This window comes from Hyperoodon ampullatus (assembly GCF_949752795.1).
Source record: "Hyperoodon ampullatus genome assembly, chromosome: 15".
NCBI lineage: Eukaryota > Metazoa > Chordata > Mammalia > Artiodactyla > Ziphiidae > Hyperoodon > Hyperoodon ampullatus.
This window is the reverse complement of record NC_136928.1, coordinates 19957609-19977636: the sequence shown is the minus strand read 5'-3', so window position 1 is coordinate 19977636 and position 20028 is coordinate 19957609. Positions and strand designations below refer to the sequence as shown.

The following is a 20028-nucleotide window of genomic DNA, read 5'->3' as shown; positions in this document are numbered from 1 at the left end:
TCCGCTCCTCTCTCACACTCTGAGGACTTAGAAAGCCGATAGCTCGGCTTGTTCCATTAGAAATGGCCTCTCGCATGATAAAGTTACACCAATATCAGCACATGCTTTTAAACGATCAGTTGTAACCATTCGGGGTTTTTAGACGTATTCCCTGGTTCTTGGCCACAGTGTGCACGGCTGATGCTACCTTTAAGTGCACTTGATGTTGTTACCTTAAAGGCCATAAATTTGTGATATGGCTTGGGTGCCCACGCATAGACTTCCACAGAACTCTTCAAAGCAATGACCAGAAACTTGATTCTTTCATATTTTACTGCAACAACAAATAAGAGGAGCACAGGTCAGCATCAATGTGGAACTCTGACTTCTTTCAGCCGTCCTCTGCAAACTCTCTAAATATGCCTGCTGCTGAGCCACCCAAACCAACAAGAGAAAAATGCTGAAAATGTAGTTTTCAAGCCTCGTGGTTCACTTTTCCGATTCTTTTATGTACAATTCAGGCTGCTCCCATCGTCCTCCATGTTGTGTTGGACTCAACTCCATACCCTGGTTGCCATCAATGAGCACTTTCGCTGACGTCCCTAACCTTCTTAGGCTGTAAGTACTTAATAAGCAAGGACAATGTCAGCCTTTCCACCCTACCACCTCGAGGGCTCAGTACTAGTTCAGAAGGATAACGATGGGATTTATCAGACAAGAGGGTCCCAAATCCCAGCAAGAGGTCAAATCTTCCACGTGGCCTTTCCTGAGTCCTGCGTGGGGCTTACAGATGGAGGAACACAGGACTCTACGACAAAATACTCAACAACTGAGTTTGAATTCTATCTGTTTCTGTGTACAAGATCAAGTATCATTTCAAACCACTTCCTGAGCTATAGAGACAGTAGTAATTACTAGGATTTTAGCTAAAGTTGTGTACCAAAGGTAAAGAAAATCTCTCTCTAACTTTATATATATATATATAGGCCTCCTTTACACAGCCGTTTCAGTCCTCTTCACAGCAGCAACTCTGCTTAGAGCAGACACCCGGAGGGGCCCTGGCCACACCTGACTTAATGGCTGGTGCAGACTCCCGGTGCTTTCATGGGCTCTCTAAACCACAGCACTCCGCCTCTGACCATGAGACATGGCTTGTTGACTTGATAACTCTCCTTGTTATTTCATGTATTGTCACTATGCAAGTGAATCACATGACTATTAAGATACAAAGGATTGTAAGAGGCTGTCGAAACCAGTGCTGATGGGATAGAATTTTCTGTGATGGAAAGGTTTCATGTCCACCCTGTTGATATGACTAGTGGCTGTCAAGCCACTAGTTACATAGGGCTTTTGGGCACCTGGAATGTACTAATGTCACTGAAGAAAGAAATGTTAAAGTTTATTTCATGATAATTAATTTACATATAAATTTAAATACCCACCCCCCCACCCCGCCTTCTGAGCCCAGCTCAGTTTAACACATCTGCCTCTCACTCTCCTGTAGGGTCATCTATTCAGGGACATTTCAGCTGTTATGAGCCATTTCATTACATTTAGCCTTAGACGATTTCAGTTACATATCAACAAATAAAAACAGTACACAAAAACACAACACAGAAAATTCTAATCCCGAAATCTACACCGAGGTGACAGAACCCTGCAGGATCACTCAGAATCAGTCCACTATCAGGGTGGCAGACGCACTCATTAGTAACCAATGAGCTGAGGGCCGTGGACAGGTCACATAAACAAGACGGCAACGCCAAGGACTGTAATACCCCTGGGAGCAGAGGCACTGACTACAGTATGTAGTTTCATAAACACAGAAGAAAACACACAAGCAGAAATCAACATTCAATACACCCCTTATGTTACTCAGTCTGAAGTATACAGTCTCTGTATACTTAAGACTTATACCATTTGCTAACCTTCTCAACCTCCCATTTCAAATTCAATTAGAACACATCATCTTGCTCATAAAACTGTAACTGGGCTAAGCTCCATTATTTCCCCTTTATTTCCAACATTAGTACCTATATTTTGATTTTTTTCCCCAACACGAAAAAACTTATTTTGGTTTTGTTCTTGTGAGATCTTATTTCACGAGAAGCATGGCAGGCATGTTGAGGAGGAAAGAACAAAACAGTTGCCATGAAACACTGACTGGCCAACAAGATTCATTTCTTAGTGATGAGCAGAGTAGCTCTGTACAGCGCATTTAATTCAAACCGACAGGCCTCAGCTACTTGGGCAAACTCTCAAACGTTCGATCAGTGACTGCCAAGGACCCAGAGTCCTCCAAGCGAGGACAAGCCTACAGTGCAAAGGAGGAGTCCAAGTGTCTCTCCTCTGGCAACGCTTCCTTCTTCTCTGCAAGATGTGAGCCACATCTTACAGAGAGAGTGTGGACTGTCCAAGGAAAGGGTGAGAAGAGGCTCATGACAGAGGGCGGGGACAGCCAGAGTTAAGATTAACGGCAGGCCTGCAGGTCTCAGGATTAGAAGGTGCCTCAGAAACATCCTGATACAGAAATGAGTTACCAGTCTCAGAGACAAGTTCATTACTGAAAGCTTCAAAACCACATGGATTTTAAATGGAAGATTAATTAAACCCTGGAAAAACAAAACCCTTCCGCCCGGCGTGGAACTTACCCACTTTATAGTGTACACATCCTTCCAGATCCCCCACGGTTGTCCAACCCTGCTTCTTCTCCACTTCCGGATCGTTGTGAAGTATTTTATTTCTTAACCAGGACAAATAGTAGACACGTAACTTATCCTTTTTGCCTAGCCAAACAAATATAAGTACTTTACATGCATATTCAAAAGGAGATATCATCATTAACAACAGTAACCAAAAGGAACTGCAATAAACAATAAATATCATCCCCCTAGGGAACCATTTTGTATCAGTTTCACTAGCAACTCAATTCAAGCTATTATGTCATCTGATTCTCGAAACCCCCTAGTGTAACTATTATGTCTCATTTGAGAGCACAAAAGGGTTTCATAGATCACCCAACCTGGGGACTTGAATCCAGCAAAAGGTAAGCCATAAACTGGAGATGGGCACAGCTTACAGAGCTAACAGAAGACTCACACTCAGAACACGTAAAGAACTCCTATAAATCCATTAGAAGAGAGATAACCTAGCAGAAATATTGAGCAAGCACCTAGAACAGACAAAAGATGTTAACGCGTAGACGCATAAAAAGGTACTTGCTCTCAACAGTCTGAAAAGGATACAGACTGCGTAAGCCCACCTATGACATTCTGGAAAAGGCAATATCGAGACAGTAAAAAAGGACCAGCTGTTGCCAGGGGCTTTGAGGGAGGGAGGAGTAGGTGGAACACCAGAGGGTTTTTAGGGCAGGGAAACGAGTCTGTATGATGCTGTAACAGTGGATAAAATTATGCGTGGGTCGAACCCAGAGCGCACACACACACACAGAACACTAATGCAAACTGTGGACTTCAGCTAACCTGTTAGCTAAAGTATTAACATTGGTTCATCCGCTGTAACAAATGTACCACATTAATGTGAGAGAATACGGGAAACTGGAGAGGGCCAATATGGGGACTGTCTATACTTCCTGTTCAATTTCTGAGTAAACGTAAAACTGCTCTAGGAAAAGAGCCAGACACAAAAGGGTATCTAGCATGTTTGAAGATGTTCAAAGTCAGGACAGGGCTTCCCTCTGGGGAGGAGGGGCAGTACCGGGGAGCTGGGATGGCTCCCCTCGTCCCCAGGGTGGGGGGCTACGTGCACGGGTTCTAACTGTGACTCTTCACGGAGCTGTACACCATTTATACATCTGTGCACTTTCTGTGTCATGTCTTATACTTCAACACAATCTTCTTAAGTTTTGAAGAATTTTTGAATGTGGGAAAATACTCAATATATTAAGTGAAACAAAGACGATATCGTTTTATGTACAGTGCTTTATTCCCACACTATGAGATATATTTACAGAAACGAGGGGGAAATACAATAAAATGTTAACAAGAGGTATCTCTGAGATGGGGGTTACATTTTATTTTATTCTTCCTAAGTTTTTTTCTGTTTTCGAAGTTGCCTACAACTGACATGTATTAATTACTTTTATGATTTTGAAAACCACTGAGAGCTATAAAGAGGAAAAGAATACAGAAAAGTAGGCCAAAATAAAAATTTTTTTTAATTAAAAAAAATAAAATAAAATAAAAGTAGACCAGAAAAATGCTATCAGTTGATTACTGACCCCATGAATCATCTTGCTCACTGGATCACAAAATGAAGTTTAAACCAGTTTTTAGCTGATTTTTCCTACAATTCTAAAACTTATTTTCCATCACTTTTTAAAGCTCAAGCTTTAAACGGTTGTTTTCTCATTTAAGTATGAGATGGATGGTGAAATTTTTGCATTTCAATGAACATCTTTACTTAAACCAAAAGCGTATTTGAAAACTAAAATAACTGCCAGAAATTTGTTACATATAAATAAATATAACAAGTTTGGGTTAGCAGATAATTAAATCAAAATCACTGCTGGTTATCAGAGGACAAGTCTTACACTTCTACGTACTCTTTGACCCCAGCAAAACCACAAATTATTAGGAGATTATGATCTAGGCAACATGGATTCATATGCCCGATGGTTAAGTGAGCTGCAAAGATACTTGTGAAAAATGTTTACATGAGAGGGAAAAAAAGGAATAAATGGAAAGACTAACAACAGAAAATAGTAAACAAACTATAGTACGTCTATGCAAAGAAACATCCTGTAGCCGTGCAAAATGGGTACCATGAAGGAACGTTCAGGGAGAGGAGAGAGTAGCCTACAAGGTTTGGACAAACAAGAAAGGACGGGATACACTTAAACTTCAGGGCAGTGGTTACCAAGGGCAAGTAGACGCCAAATGTTTGCACAGCAGTGTATTCTAACATCTGTTAAAAACTACCTCGTCAGTTATATGGGTGTCGTATTATTCTCTCAATGTTTGAAATGTTGCATAACTATTTTTATGGAGATTTTTTCCCCCTACGTGTGTATTCTGAGTGTGAGTATGCTTAAAAGACTGGAAATTAAAAACTGAAGTTAACAGATGTTATCTTCGGATGATTTTACTATTTATTTCTCCCATTTGCTTTTCTGCAGTAGTTTCTTACTTTCTACAATGAACACATATAATTTATACTAAGAAAAATGCTCTTTCTAAAAAGACACTTACCATAAGTGTTGACTGACATTAAAAAGAAAACCACGATACTTTTACCATCAATGGCAAAGAACAGTTCCTTGTGCATGAAAGAGCCCTGTGGGAGGGAGTGGACATAAACCCACACTCTGAACGGGACAGGTCGCAGAAGGCGGTGGCAGGCAGGGTGAAGTAGAAAGCGCAGGTTCCTGTGCTCCCCGGGACCTCTCAGCAGAGCCCCAGGCAAATGTGTACACGTGGGTCCCCTCTGAATACATTTTCCTACCACGTTACTGTAAAATCACGTTACAGTTCTAGGTCTTTTAGCTATTACTTCAGAAAAGGAACTCACTCGAGTTCTGTGCCAGCGAGTACCACGTTTTTAAACAGTGCTGGGGGCCTGCTTTCCCCGAACACACGCTTACCAGATATTGTCACCAAGACATTCAAGCCTTCCAGGACATCCATCTGTTGAAATCGTCTTCTGTTGATCAGAGGATACACCTTCCCTTGGCCACTTCTGTCCAGCAGCATCAGGCCACTCTCTGTACCCACCAACAAGTTCACTCCTATTTCAAGGACACAGAAAGCCCACAATTTTACACCGTGCTTGACAAACAGCCTTGTATGGAGCGGATAGCAAAGCCTATCTGGAAAAGTGGTTTTCTCAAGCCACCCACAAACAAGAGAGCTTAAAGTACCCAAACTGCAACAAATCACCACAGAAGAGAGAGGATGAAATACTCACTTACATGTAAAAAAGGATCTATGGTGGTGGTGGGTGGGGGGGGGGGGGGGGTGGGGAGGGAGCCCATCTCATCCCCCTGATTACCTTCACCACCCTCCAGTTTCCGGTTCTTCCTCAGTTGCCCCAGGATGTCCCAGCCCACCATCTCCTGGGTACCACAGACTCTCCATCTCATCCGTCACATCAGACACCCGAACAAACCTTCGTCTGATGTCACGATCCCCGCCTGCTTCCTTCACCTGTCTTTTCACAGGAAAACTTCTAGACTGAGCCATACACAGCCCCCTTAGTCCTTAACAGTTTGTGACTGCTCCGGCGTCTACCGCAAACAGCCCTAACCTTCCTGCAACACTCATCGGGCCATACTGTGCCCTCAGAAACGGCTCACTCTCTCCGAGAGGGTACAAAAGCATCCATCCAGCATTCAGAACTCTCTGCCCCTCAAGCCGACTTTATCATTCACTTATTTTCCCAATTACACTGATTTCCTTGGTCTGTGAACTTGGTTGCCTAAACTAACTTGTAGCACAGAGCACCTTGTACTCCTAGGGGATTGGGCACATCTATGTTTGCACTGAGTCCCTAAACTAGATAATAAACTCGCTGAGTGAAGGAACGAAGTATGTGTGCTTTTACAAAGTAATCGCTCCGTCAGTATTTTCAGGCAGATGGAATGACGGGAGAACAGCATGTATTTCTTGAACCATGTCGTCCTTATTTATTCCACACACACACACACTTTTCCAGAAAATTTCAAAAGAACAATTGTGAAGGCAACAGGAAAACCCCCTCCCCGCACCCCCCTCAGCTCCATGCCTATTTGGTACTGAGTGGGGGAACCCTAGCACCAGGAGGACAGCATCTACCCAAGGAAACCTTGTGAGGAAACCAGAAACACCTTTTGGGTCCTGGGGGACAGCGGGGAGCCTGGCATTTACACATGTACTCACATCACCGCTACTTTAGCAACTAACAGAGTGCCAGGCATGCATGGATGCGGTTATCAATACGCTGAAGCGCTGTATGCTGCAAGCTAAACTGCCATCCAACTTTAGCTGACAGCCAAGGAGTTCATTCCGAAGGTCCCAGTTCATACAATATTTCAACATTTTCCTGGTCGACCTTCCATGTTGAGAAGCTAAAAAAAATCTACGTCAACTACCCAAATGTGTAATAACTACACCAAATACGACGAGCATTGTGAAATCTATTATTTGTGGTTTCCAAAAACAAACACCATTCAATTTACAGCAAGAAAGAATAAAGATTCAAAAGAGCTGAAAAAAGTCTTCATATACACAAAAATTGTAGCTATTTTAGCACTTACCATATTTTCCAATTCTCCAGTATATATTTCCAAGAACTGTGTCATTTTGTAAAATACTGAGCGCTACCAGTCAAAAGAATACAGACAGTCACTGGAAAATAGCAACCTTGGAAATTATGGGCCTATGAAAAAAAACTGTGGCATGCTGCACCAATTTTTTTTATAAATGTACTTTTTTTAACCTTACAATTGTTAGTTATAATTAAACTTTATAATGCTAATTGTTCAAAGGTAAGCAGGGCTAGGAATTGCAATTGTATCCGCAGGAATCTGGTGCAGGGTGATGGAAGAAATGGCTAAGAGCTCTGTAACATGTGACTTAAAATTTCCTTTCAATTCTACGATGAATTACACTATAGTCAAAGCAGCAAAGTAAGTGCACACAATTCTTCATGATCATAAGAATGGAAACTGTCACATCCAAAAGATGTGTTAAAATAATTCTGGCTGTAAATAAGGAGAAATTGCCTTACTAAAAAATTAAATAAATATGCAGTAATTTACAAAACAAAAGTCAGTTCGGTAAGATAAAGGATGCTCACTGCAAGCGTTTTCTAGGAAGGTACATAAAAAACTAACCTAACGCGGGTCAGCAAAACACAAATGTGTCCATTTCACCATTTCAAGAGCACCGCAGCCTCCTCTGAACCTCCTCCTCTTGTCAGGCTACAGCTCTCATAGTACATGCTTTAACTTTTCTGGGTCTACGTCTTTGAGAGACTTATTTTTTATTTTATTATTTTGTGGCACGCGGGCCTCTCACTGTTGTGGCCTCTCCCGTTTCGGAGCACAGGCTCCGGATGCGCAGGCTCAGCGGCCATGGCTCACGGGCCCAGCCACTCCGCGGCATGCGGGATCCTCCCAGACCGGGGCACGAACCCGCGTCCCCTGCATCGGCAGGCGGACTCTCAACCACTGCGCCACCAGGGAAGCCCGAGACTTATTTTTCAGTTCACTTAAAAGGTAACTCATGACAGCTATCCCAAGCAGTTTAAGGAAATCCACCAGTGATGTGACCCAGACACGGGGCAACTCAAACACACTCGGATATAGAAGTCACCTATTTTAAGTCACCTCCCTCTCTCTTAACATGATGAAACAGAGAGTTCTACTGCATTTTAAAAGACACAGGCTTGAGAGAGTCACCTATTTTTCTCAGAGGTAGTGAAGAAGTTAATTAGGAGAAAGAAGGATTTTAGTTTAAAAAAAAAAATCAGATAATGGCACACAGAATGGGGCCCAGCACGTTGCAGGACATTAGAGGACTATAAATTAAGTGTGACACTGCTACCAAGGGCAAACATCCCAGGCACAAATTTCTTCGCCAATTTGGAAAGAACATATTTAACATTATTTCTACGCTGAACATAATGTAATCATTTTGATGATATAAACACCCCCAAGAAGGCCTTTGATATGAAGAAAACTGTGCCTGCGATGGGCAGAGACGGCTCTTCCAAAGCCCTCGGGGGAGCGGGGGGAGGGGCTCACGGGGAAGGGGCAAAGGGGAGCCAGCACAGACCAAGGCCCAGAGGGCGGGCGAGGAGGACAGTCCATCAAGTCACGGGCCCTGCCGGGACGACAGAAGGGAGGACCATCTCGGGGTTCCTCAGGGGAACCCCGAGGCCCTCGTGGCTGCTTCCATCGCCCTGGGCCAGGCGAGGGGCTGGGAGTGAGAAGAGCTGATGGGGTCACAGGGGAAAGGCAGAGCCGTCACGGACACGCGAGGAGAGCCCGCGAGAGGATGTGCCGTGTCCTCACGCGTTTACACAGCAACATCCAAGGAGCGGGAAACGTTTCTGAATACAGTGGCAGGGCTCCTCCCTGTTTCCAAACAGCCCACGGCAGGATTCAGGGAGTATTGCGCACCTGCGGGGCTGGGGCTGGGGGAGGTGGTGGACGGGGGCGACGGCCAGGAGGCGGCAGAGCCGTGTGCGCCGCAAACTCGGAGAACCCCTCTCGCGGTGTCCACACAAGCCTGCGCGGTAAGGCAGCTCACGGCCCCTCCCGCAGACTCCCGGCCCAGGCAGACTGCTTCGAAGAGCTCCACTCAGATGTTAGGCCCACGTCACAAAGAACAAGGGAAAAATGATAAACTGAAACATTTAAAGGAAATCAAATTCGACCAATTTCTTCGTTCTCCCTATAAATATGGGCCAAATCAAATGTCTTTCTCATTTTTTCCCTTTTCTTCTTTATATGAAGAAACGGAGATGAGTCAGTCTTTGCAACACCTGACGGCTGAAACAAGGGCAGGCCTGTGTGTGTCCCTGCAGGATTCCTGAGGGACAGGGTGCGGGGACGGACGTCAAGAGTCTTCCACCTCACCCGCCAACGACGCCTCCAAAAACACCTGCACTATCTAGAAACGACCGGTCCACCCTTGAGACTAAAAGCGAAAACGTCAGAGTCACAGTGGGATACCTACCCCACAAGGCAGCGCACAGAATCTCGGAGTTAAACCTCTTCTTGTATTTGCGAATCTCTGGGGTGTCGCTCTGTGGCCTAGTGTTGGTGGGATTCACATTGACCACTGAGCCCTTCCGGGTAGGATCTTGCCTTATGGCCTCCGATCTCATTCCATCACAGGAAAATCCCACTGAAACACAGGACACTGGAATTATTTTGCGACTCCACGAGCACTGGGCCTGCTCCCTTCCCTGCTACGCCTCAAGCAGATATTCATGTCACAACCAACTCTTTGCCTAGGAAGAGAAATTCGTAAGGAATGTACATGGAAAAAGGAAACTGACTCTGCAGCTCATTGCAATTAAGGCAGTGCAAGCAGGCTGGGCATCTGGTCCGAGGTCTGCGCCTGCCAGCCACCAGCATGCGTGCCCAAGCCACCAGAAAGAGCGGCGCATAGTGCCCAAGCCCGCTCGTCAGCTGCTCTCTTGTTGCTGCTTTACTTACCCACAGAAGTCACTGTTGTCCCACTAGATGGAGAAATCTGTAGTAATCTGGGGTCTATAAAAGGTGTAAAGGAGGAGGAAGATTTGTGTTTCTGGAGTGTGCTACTAGCGGACTGAGTCTGCAATGTAAATTCAGTCGTATTAATACAATGACAGTAAAGGAACAAACAGAACACTTCAATCCACCTCTACAATGCATTGCTTCCCAATACAAAAGCCCTATCCCCCCGCTTCCTCCCCCAAAATGCTCCGGAGGTGCTTCTGCATGTGTACCCCGCACCCCCCAGTACAGGCTGTTTAACCGGGAGCCAAAGAGAGCTACCCCTCTTTTCAGAAGTATCGCTCCTCTAAGACGGAACACGCAAGCTACCAGCAAAATCTATACTTGACGCTCCTCCGGTTTTTAATAAATAATTATAATGAAAACTCCTAAAGGAAGTTTGAAATGTCTTGATCTCAAATCATCAATTTTTGAATTTACTCTCCTGCCCCCCAAAAAGTCCAATGAATCTATGTTGGAATACTGGCAAATCTTAATTTTATACCGTTTCTTTTAAAGTGAGCCTCTTGCCAGAAAGCTACAGAAGCTTTGGCCACCATCATTTTAGGTGCATCATCATTAAATCCATATCAAATAGGGGCTCATTAGTGAAAGGTGCAAATACAGAGTAAGGCATATCCTTTTGCTCTTTTAGGAATAGGCGTGTTTTGGTTAATAATGTAACTTAAGACAGAAAAAAAAAAAACGGCACAAAGAAAGTGAAACAACTTGTTAAGTGGAAATGTCATGACGATTAAAAACAAAACAAACAGAAAAATAAACTTGCCAGTTTAGTGAGTTAAGGGTTATTGTAAACACTACACATTAGAGCAAAATGGAGCCAAGTGTAAATATAAGAAGGAATGTAAGTGTAGGTGGGATATATAAAAGGAGGAAAAAAACCATGTCTGACCACGTGCTTTTGTCCTGGACCGTTTCACTCCCCTGGGCAGCTGAAGTCACAGGTCCTGCAGCCCACCCCCTCCTCAGCTCTCCCCTCCCACCTGACACAGCTGCCTGCTGGCAGGTTTCCTGCCCAGGCCCACGATCTGGGGCCCATCCAGCCGATGGCGGCCAATCTGATGCCGAGCCTGCCTTGGCAGTCAACTTGCCCCTGGCTCCTCAAGGGGAGAGGATTATTCTGACTCTTTCTAACGAGAGAACCAAAACAGGAGCAGGTGGGCAGGCCGGCAGTTCAATGCTTACATTGACTGACAAGATTGGCTGAAGCTACGTGCCACCTGCAACCTCCTCCAACTGTTAGACAAAGGCATTGAAACCAAACCTCCCACGAAAACGATCACTTGCTTAACTGAGGACAGGGTGCCCATGGTGGACTGTCCCTGCACTTGGGGCATAACCCTGTTCCAAACGGCAAGAATCACCCAACCAGCACCCAGACTGAGAGCACATAGCCACACCTTCGAACAAGCACACAGGATTTCCCATTCAAAATGTGAAATTAACAGCACGCTCAGTTCTTTGCCCTTCTTGTTTAACATCCTAATTTTCTAGGTTTCCCCCAAAAGCAATTTGGCCTCTTAAACTCTGAGTGATTGTAAATTTCAAGGAGAGGAATCCTTCAACAAGGTTGGCAAAAATAAATAAGAGTAACCAACCAACAACGCCCACCCTCCTCCCCCCAAAACAAGCAAACAAAAAAGATCCAGCCCTTTTGGAAGGAGGTCCCTGTACAGAGCAACACATTTATCCTGATAAGGCCAAGTCTGCTTAACCAAATGTTTCTATATTTGATTTACTGGATAAAAAGAATGAAAAAGGCAGATTCCACAAATGACTACCAGAATTTCATGCCAAATACATAATGCATCTGAGAACACAGCAATCGTTTTAGACTTTTTTTTTGAAAAATAAACTGAATGAGGAAAGCCATGCAACTACACTTATCTAGAGAAAAGTAAACAGTGAGCTGGCAAGTTTGGGGGGAAATCGCTCCAGGGTTAAGGGGTTTGTATGCAGATCTGAAACTTGTTACTTGGGGGGGGGGGGTGGCGGAGAGAAGGGGAGGTGACAGAAGAAGGGGGCGGGGAGGGGAGGTGAGGGTGTGGGAAGGGCTCTGCAAACTAGCTCCTAGGCAGTGCTGGTCTAACCCTGGGAGAGCAGCCAGCTGTGGTGTGAGACCTACCTCATTAGTAGTGAGCTTGTCCTGGGGTGTCTGTGGGGACATGGTGGGTGTCGGCTGGCTGGAGGATGGGGAGGAGGAGGTGGAGGAAGTGGAGGAGGAATGGCTTTGCTGTAAGAGATCTGGCAAGAGGTGAATGCGACCGGCAAAGCCATTGCTCTCATGATGGCTGGCGCGCTTTTGGTCAATTGCACTCTGCAGAGAAAACAGGCACACTGGTCTCGCTCGCGCGCCGCTAACATTGCCAAAGACCCTACTGATACCTGACTGCTGGCGGTGCTGTGTGACTCTCAACTCTGTGACGTCATCAAGGGACGACTGGAGGAAATCAGCCTGAGCTGCTCACGCTTCCTCGCCCAATGCCTAGGCTGAGCCAACAGAATTCACAGCACCTCATCTGGTGACCGCAGAACCCAAACAGCGGGTGTTTAATCTGGTTTATCTGCCACAGGAGCTGCTGTTACCAAAACCACTGGCTTTTCTCTTTCCTTTTTAAATCTATCTGAAGCTCTAGAAAGTACCCGTCACTTCTTTGAATCCTGGTCTTGTCCGGACCAGGCCCTTCCCGCCTTCCATACGAATGCACTGCCAGAGCATGAAACACACTCAGGGAAACGTCCGAAGTGCTACACAGGTGCCCTGCTCCACTTAAAGGAGAAGCACAGCCCCTTCTTCCACCTGAGCTAAGAAATGAACAGACCGTGGTAAAACTTGGTAATCCAAAAGGAGCACACCTGGGCGGCACACGATTAATATTCAACAAGGGAGGAGTCTAACGCCCGGAGCACAGAAGAGAGGCGTCCCCTGCTCCGGCTCCCGGCCCACGGGCAGCTCCTTCCTGCCTGCCTAGACGGCTCCCGCCGCAGACCCCCGGCCTCGGAGCCGAGAGCTCCGTGCAGACCCCCGCTGCCCAGCTGCAGACCCGCTGCAGGCCGCGGCATGCCCCCTGCGGCTTCTCTGCACTCAGACGCAGGGCTCACGGGCTGCTGGGATGAGGGTTGCCACGTGACATGCAGGCGAGCGGGGCGGGGGCCCTGCTGGCCACCTCGGGGCATGCAGCACACGACGCTACTCTCCGGGTCTCTTGTTAGGTGAGAACAGACGATGATGTAGAAACAGCATGAGTGAGTGAATGAGCAAGTGGGTTAATGACTACAGGAGAAGCTAGCCTCCAATGAGGAGAGAGGACGCGGGTACCTGGCGGACGATCAGGGTGCCCTCCTTGGACGGGGTCATGGCTGGTTCACTCTCCACGTCGTCGTGGACGATCATGGTTTTCACGGACTCCGTTTCACCGTTGCTCAAGTTCAGAGATGACCTATTGAGACAAAATCCAGATGTGAAGGGCCATAACCCATGAGCCGAGAATATACCATTTAGATTTTTCACCTTCTCGGAGTCCTAACATGATATCGGGCTACAGGTATAAAGTTTCCTCAAGGTAAATGAACTGCCGTTTCCCTTTTTTCACAGCCTCAAATTAAGAAGAAGAAATGAAACACACGGAGTACTGGGAGAGGCCCTGACATGCACACACACCAACGAAGAGAAGGGGGAAAACAGAAAGGCCATCTGCTGCCGACTGCACGACGGGGAAACGTTAACTGTTCACAGGATCAGAGGACAGGTTTTCAACAACTGGCCCCAAGTGGACAGAAGGCCCAGTGGGGACACTCATCCTCCCTAAAGCAGGGCGGGACTGACGCGGCTCTGGCGTCCTCCGGCCCCGAGGTGGGCTCCTCGGGGCCTTCCTGCTCCACGTCGTCGTCTTCCTCATCCGTCGTCCCGGACTCCTCGCTGGACGAGGAGTAGTCTGTCACCTTGTGCGGCGGCCGCACATCTTCCGCCGCTCGCAGCTCTCTGGCCAGGGCCGTCAGGTCCTAGTGCAGGAGACAGAAAAGAGGGTCAGGCGGGAGAGCGACGGGGAAACAGCGCAGGGCCAAGCGCTTCGTTCTCACTATCCAACAAACGGCCACACCAGCTTTGCCAAACTGCCTTGCAGGGTGTTTACCGGTATCATGGAGGGGAGCTCTCAAAGCTTTCAACAGAAAAGACGAGACCAAGAGAAGTCAAAAAGATAAAACAAAAGATAGAAAAGATTTTTTTAAAAGTCCAAGGTGCTGTACTCAGTTCAAACCTCACAGGCATAAAAAAAACAAGAGCCGAGAGCATTCTTTTCTGGCTATAAAATTCTGGATCGACAGATGTGTGCAGACAGACCTTGGTAGTGTGTTATAAAGACGCCCGCCCCTGTGACGTCTTCTTTTGAGGAGATTTTGCAGAAAGCAAGATTTTAGTTAACAGGGGTGATTTAAAGTACTTATTTGGTGAGGTTTTTAACTCCAACTTTTATTTTTAAAAATTTCCAACTCGCAGAAAAGTGAGAGTGAAGTGAGCACAGGGTACAGCTCACATCTGGCTTAACCGAGGGTCAACAACTTGCCACGTGCGTGAACAAAGTTCCTGACGTGTGCCGTGAGAAAGCGCTGCAGTGTGTCTGGCCGTGGGAAGGCAGCTGGGCAGGCTACCCTGCCGCTGCCTCGAGCGTGCACGCTGGAGGGAGAAGCGGCCCAGGTTAAACGCTGCTGTTCACGAGGGCTTCAGTTCCCTTTCCTCTTCTATATGCAGACACCGTAAGACCCAATCAACTATCCAAATATAACTTCCGAGCTTGATTATTATCTCTAGTCTACATTTTCATACGGAAGTTCAATGTATGTATCTTTCCAGTTAAAATTTTTACTTAAAAAGCAATGATTTTTTGGAAGGCAGGCTACGTGGCCACTCTTCCTTTTCCTTCTGGCGGTCTCTTCTTCTCACCAGTTAAGAACACGCTTCTTTCCTTTGAGCCTGAGCCTCTGAGACAAGTGAGCAAGGACTGGCCTTGAGTCCTCCTGCTCGCGACTTCACGAGAACAGCTGCGGCTTTTTGTTAAAGTGACTTTAAAGAGCCGTATTCAATAATAAGAATGAACACGTGCAGCAAATGTGGGGTGTTTAAAAACATGAAGCCAACATTCAGGGTTTCTAATTCTAGAAAAGAGCAAGTTGAGGAAGGAAGAGGCATGTAGGTCGAAAACGGGCTAAAGTCAGAACGCTGCTCCGACGCTGAGCTGTTCAGACGGGGCTTACCACTTCGCCCTTCGGTCAGCGGGGTCCCATCGAGCCAGAGAAGCCACCAGTGAAGAGGAACACACAGCACAGGAAGCAGGGAGGAAAGAAGGGGGGAGGGGGGCACAGGAATCAATGCAAGCGGGAGACAAAACCCCAGCAGGCTCAAACCCCCAGTGCGCCCAGTGACGGGCAGCTACTGCGTCGAGGACTAAGGAGAAGAGAAGCAGCCACGCTGCCGCCCCACGTACCAAAGGGCAGAATTTAAACCATGGGAGAGTTTAAGAAGGTGGTGGAAAAACATCTCTTCCAAAAGCCAGTATTTTAGATGCCCACTCATCAAGAGCATGTAAAGGTTGATGCCAAGCAAAGAGACAGAAGCTTTTTTTTTCTTTCTTATTTTTTAAATGACTAAGGGTTGGGGCGGGGCAGCGGCACAAGTGGGCCAAGGTTTACAGCTTTCCTTATAACCCCTCAAACCTGTGAGACCCCACAGGGAGGCCTGCAGGCCGTGCAAGGAGAAGGCTTTAATAGAAAGATCTCACTCGAGTTTGAAATGAGTAAAATGGATTTTGTGCAATTCTTACAGCGGGCTTGAGAGGTCTAAAAACTTCCTTTTTATCTTCAGGCTTTTTTGCTGCATTTTCAAGGCGCTGAGATGGCGAGCCCTCAGATTTGGATGATGCTGTGAAGTTCAGAAACAAGAAAGGCCGAGTCACGTAAACATCTGAGTGTGGGCCACGAAGCCACCCAGCCCACCTGGCCCCCGTCCTCTCCCCTCATTAGCCTTGCTCACAGCGAGGTCTCCACGCGCTGGTCTGAACCCCGGGGTTTGTGACTCCTTCCCGAGAACCCTCGATTGTCACACTGCACTAACACGTGTTCACAACTCCTTGTTACATCAATAACGCAGTAGAGGGAATTTCCACTAACCTATTCTTATGAGTAGGTTAAGATAACCAATACTGACGACAATACTGATGGAGTTTAGACTCAGAAGAGTGGGTTCAAATCTCAGCTTGGATATTTAGCTCATCCATCACCTTCGATGAGTTACGTAAACTCACTAAACTGCAGTTACTTGAATCTGTAAAATGGAGACGATATATATCCATCTCCTGGGATTACTGTAAGGATTAGATGAGACAATGCATGGACTCAGCATGCTCAGCATGTGTAAGCTCTCAAAACCTCACTCTTTACTATTAAAATTATGATGACTATTATTGTCACTAGCAAACCTACACTGAAACACTGTTTTGTATTCATAATATGCAGCTGTGAAAAATCACAGGTCTTTTCCATGATTGAAAAGGATTTCCAAAATACAGTCAAGTCTTGAACAACACGGGCTGGAATTTCGAAGGTCCACTCATGTGTGGATTTTTTTTTTTTTTTTTCAGTACACAGGCCTCTCACTGTTGTGGCCTCTCCCGTTGCGGAGCACAGGCTCCGGAGGCACAGGCTCAGCAGCCATGGCTCACAGGCCCAGCCGCTCCGCGGCATGTGGGATCCTCCCAGACCGGGGCACGAACCCGTGTCCCCTGCATCGGCAGGCGGACTCTCAACCACTGCGCCACCAGGGAAGCCCCGTGGATTTTTTTCAACAGTAAATAATTCCGTACTACAGGATCCACAGCTGGTTGGATCCGTGGGCGTGTAACCACGGATACAGAGGAACCAGGGGTACAGAGGGTCGACTACAGATGAGGATTTTCAACTGGTGGGGGGTATCCCTAACCCCTGGGTGTTCAAGGGTCAACTGTACTGATTGGAGCCCAATACGGTGAACAGGCACAGGGAAAAGGAAAGGCAGGCATCCTACATCTCACTCTGAAGCGCTCCCCGGAGCCGCTCTGAGACCCAGGGTGGGAGCCGGGCTGGGATCCTGAGTTGCTGGACCCCGAGGAGCTGCCACTGCCAGGCCTGGGCACCAGCTTCTCCACTCTCTCCCATAGCAGCCTGGGCTCGATGCTGCTGTTGGAGAAGACGACAAGAACAGCTAATGCATTATCCCAAGACGCAGGGTCAAATTATAAACATGTGCACCATATCATTCGAACGCAGGGATAATGAGAAAATCAGCCTACCAACAGCATTTAACGTGAAATTCACCAAAAGTTATAGTAGCATTATTCATTGGTTTTATCTCAGATATCTTAACAAACCCAAAATGCTAAAAGACACTCTACCATTAACAGACAAATCTTCTCCGGGTGTGAGAGGAAACGCTACTGTTTGGTCTAGAAGTGTCACTAGTTCTGTCTCAGCTACAACCTCAGTTTCCTACTATGAGAAATTACACACAAAATTAAATTACACACAAATTCCCAGTACCGACCACCACCCCTCATGGCTCTCTTATGCAGTACGCTCGTTCTTTCGTGCTCTGGGCTGGAAATGTGACCGCACACGGGCCACGGTGTATCCCTGCCGTCAACACACCACAGCATGAGTTTTCTAGGTAAGAATTAACACACGGACTCGGGCACAGGAGAACCCCGCAGCCCACCCTGACCACTGAAGGCTCAGAAAGCTCTCTCTCTGCAGCTTCTGGGCTGTCACCCATTCCACTTCCTCATGTTATACCGAGACACCAAGTACAGAGGTTCAGTGATGATCAGAGTACAGAACACGCAAGACGACCTTTCCTTCCTCTGAAACGGGGCTTTTGCTGGTCGACGAAACTGGGATGATGACAATATATTCTACAGCTGAGAATATGGTCGCCACCAGCCACATGAGGTTACGGAGCACCTGGAATGTGGCTAGTGCAGCGAAGGAAATTAAGTTCTACTTTTAGGTAATTTTAATTAACTTCAATTCAATTTTAAGTAGCCTCATGTGGCTAACAGCTCCCATATAAAACAGAACGGCTCCAGAACCTGAAAATACTTTGTGGTTAATTCACGAGTTTATCGCCCGTAGCCTGGGTGTGATTCCCGTACACTCCCAGAGCCCCCAGACACCCTTTGGAGAGCAAGCCCTCTCGGGTTACGATTCCCTTAGAATCCCCCCTTCCCTGCTGTTCCTTCCTGTTACTCTCACTGAGGCAGGTCGTTTTCACCTTAAAACTGCTGCAATACACAGTCGGATTTAATCTCTCTTTTCACCGCAGATCAATTTGATGTCATTCCTGTGAATGGGCTTCACGGCATTTTCTTTATAAACAGATCACCTCTTTGGCCCAGAACTTCCACGTTTATGAGCATTTTTATGCAAGCAGATGGTATAAGACTGCAGGACACTGTGTAGTAAATCTGTCCCTAAGCTTCGCTCTTCTCTTACCTGGTGGAGTTTCTCTGACCTGCTTGGCTATTTTGCTGCCCACTGCCCTGCAGCGGGGAATCCCGACGGGACAGGACGGGGGACCGGGACGTCGTTCTCACAGGAACCTTTGGGTACAAAATACAGCAATTAAATTACTGAAAACATGAGGAGGACAAGAAAAGACTACTCCCGACCAAACACGTCTCTAAGGCAGTCCTAGTAACCTCAGCCTTGTTATCACCGAACTACCCCCCAACCCCTGATACTTCTCTGCCCTCCAGTGATACAACAGAAGAGTAGTCCAAGCCGTCAAAGGCACTGGGACAACCTTCCTATGCTCCTAACCACATTTACATGATGTTGGCACTGAAGCTTGGTGGCAGGGCACATACAAAGCATCTTACTGAGATAATGTGAGCATCAGGAAAACAAGCTCAAAGAAACCAAACAATGGCCTGCAAATGGGTCAGCAAGAAACAAAGAATGTAGGAAGCAAGAAAATACTCAGAGGAAGCAAGTTCCAAGTGGAGGAAAAATAAAATGTGCCTTTTTGTTTAATTTCAGCATTAAGTAATTACCAATCCAAAAATTTTTTCAACATGGAATTAAAAAAAACACCCAAAGAAAAACAAAAATCCCTCAATTAAAAAAAAATCATTTTTTGAAACATTTATGTTAATTTTTTCCCTGATAATACCTTTTCTGAAAATTTTGATATTAATTAATGGTGCAAAGTAATTGATAGCTTTTGTATAAACTTAACACGACAGCTGCTACAACAAATTTTGATTTGGTCTGTTCTAGAAGCATACCCTTTATAGGTGTACTCTTAAATTATTTTGGTACCTTGTGCTTAAGTACAAGAGTCAGCGACAGCAATGAAAAGGTAACTTGGCTGATGGCTGAACCTAACTGCCTCACTATGGAATTTTCTCCCCACCGTCAACAGTTCCTCTGCCACTGCCCCTTAATTCTGGTGACGTCACCACACCCTTAATTGAAATAAATAATTTTTTTTTAATAACGAAAAGGAAAAAGAAGCACACATCTGTCTTCCTGCTTCTTACCCTTGGAGGCACCTCGTCACTGTCTGATCTAGACCAAGCCTTTTGGGCGGGGTCGGGTACCTCCGACTTAGAGTCAGAACTCTGACTTAGCACCTCACTGCGGGAAGGTGGACATGGGTCCTGAGAGCGAAGATGGTGGTGTGCAAATTTGGGAGGAGAAGGGTCACTGAAGGAATGGGATCGCGAGACAGGGGAAACACTGTTCTTGAGAGATGCCAGGTGGGACCACTGTACCTTACAAGAAAACAAAACACA

At 46.4% G+C, this 20028-nt stretch overlaps 1 protein-coding gene across 15 annotated transcripts in view; it reads right to left on the bottom strand.

Annotated features, from left to right (window-relative positions):
* Positions 1-20028, bottom strand: part of MAP4K4 (mitogen-activated protein kinase kinase kinase kinase 4) — a gene marked incomplete at its 5' end in the record, with an annotated part of 173932 nt that overhangs the window by 5536 nt on the left and 148368 nt on the right. For 4 of the 15 annotated variants that reach the window (XM_079721329.1, XM_079721327.1, XM_079721333.1 and 1 more), the window contains 10 exons: positions 213-313; positions 2631-2765; positions 5582-5725; positions 9660-9830; positions 10145-10262; positions 13524-13644; positions 14031-14206; positions 16024-16121; positions 17262-17413; positions 18725-18831. In XM_079721329.1, coding sequence (XP_079577455.1) covers positions 213-313; positions 2631-2765; positions 5582-5725; positions 9660-9830; positions 10145-10262; positions 13524-13644; positions 14031-14206; positions 16024-16121; positions 17262-17413; positions 18725-18831 — 1323 coding nt within the window. Of the gene's footprint in view, positions 1-212; positions 314-2630; positions 2766-5581; positions 5726-9659; positions 9831-10144; positions 10263-12329; positions 12522-13523; positions 13645-14030; positions 14207-16023; positions 16122-17261; positions 17414-18724; positions 18832-19773; positions 20008-20028 lie in introns of all 15 variants that reach the window. The other 11 variants (XM_079721334.1, XM_079721337.1, XM_079721335.1 and 8 more) reach the window with 6 other exon arrangements.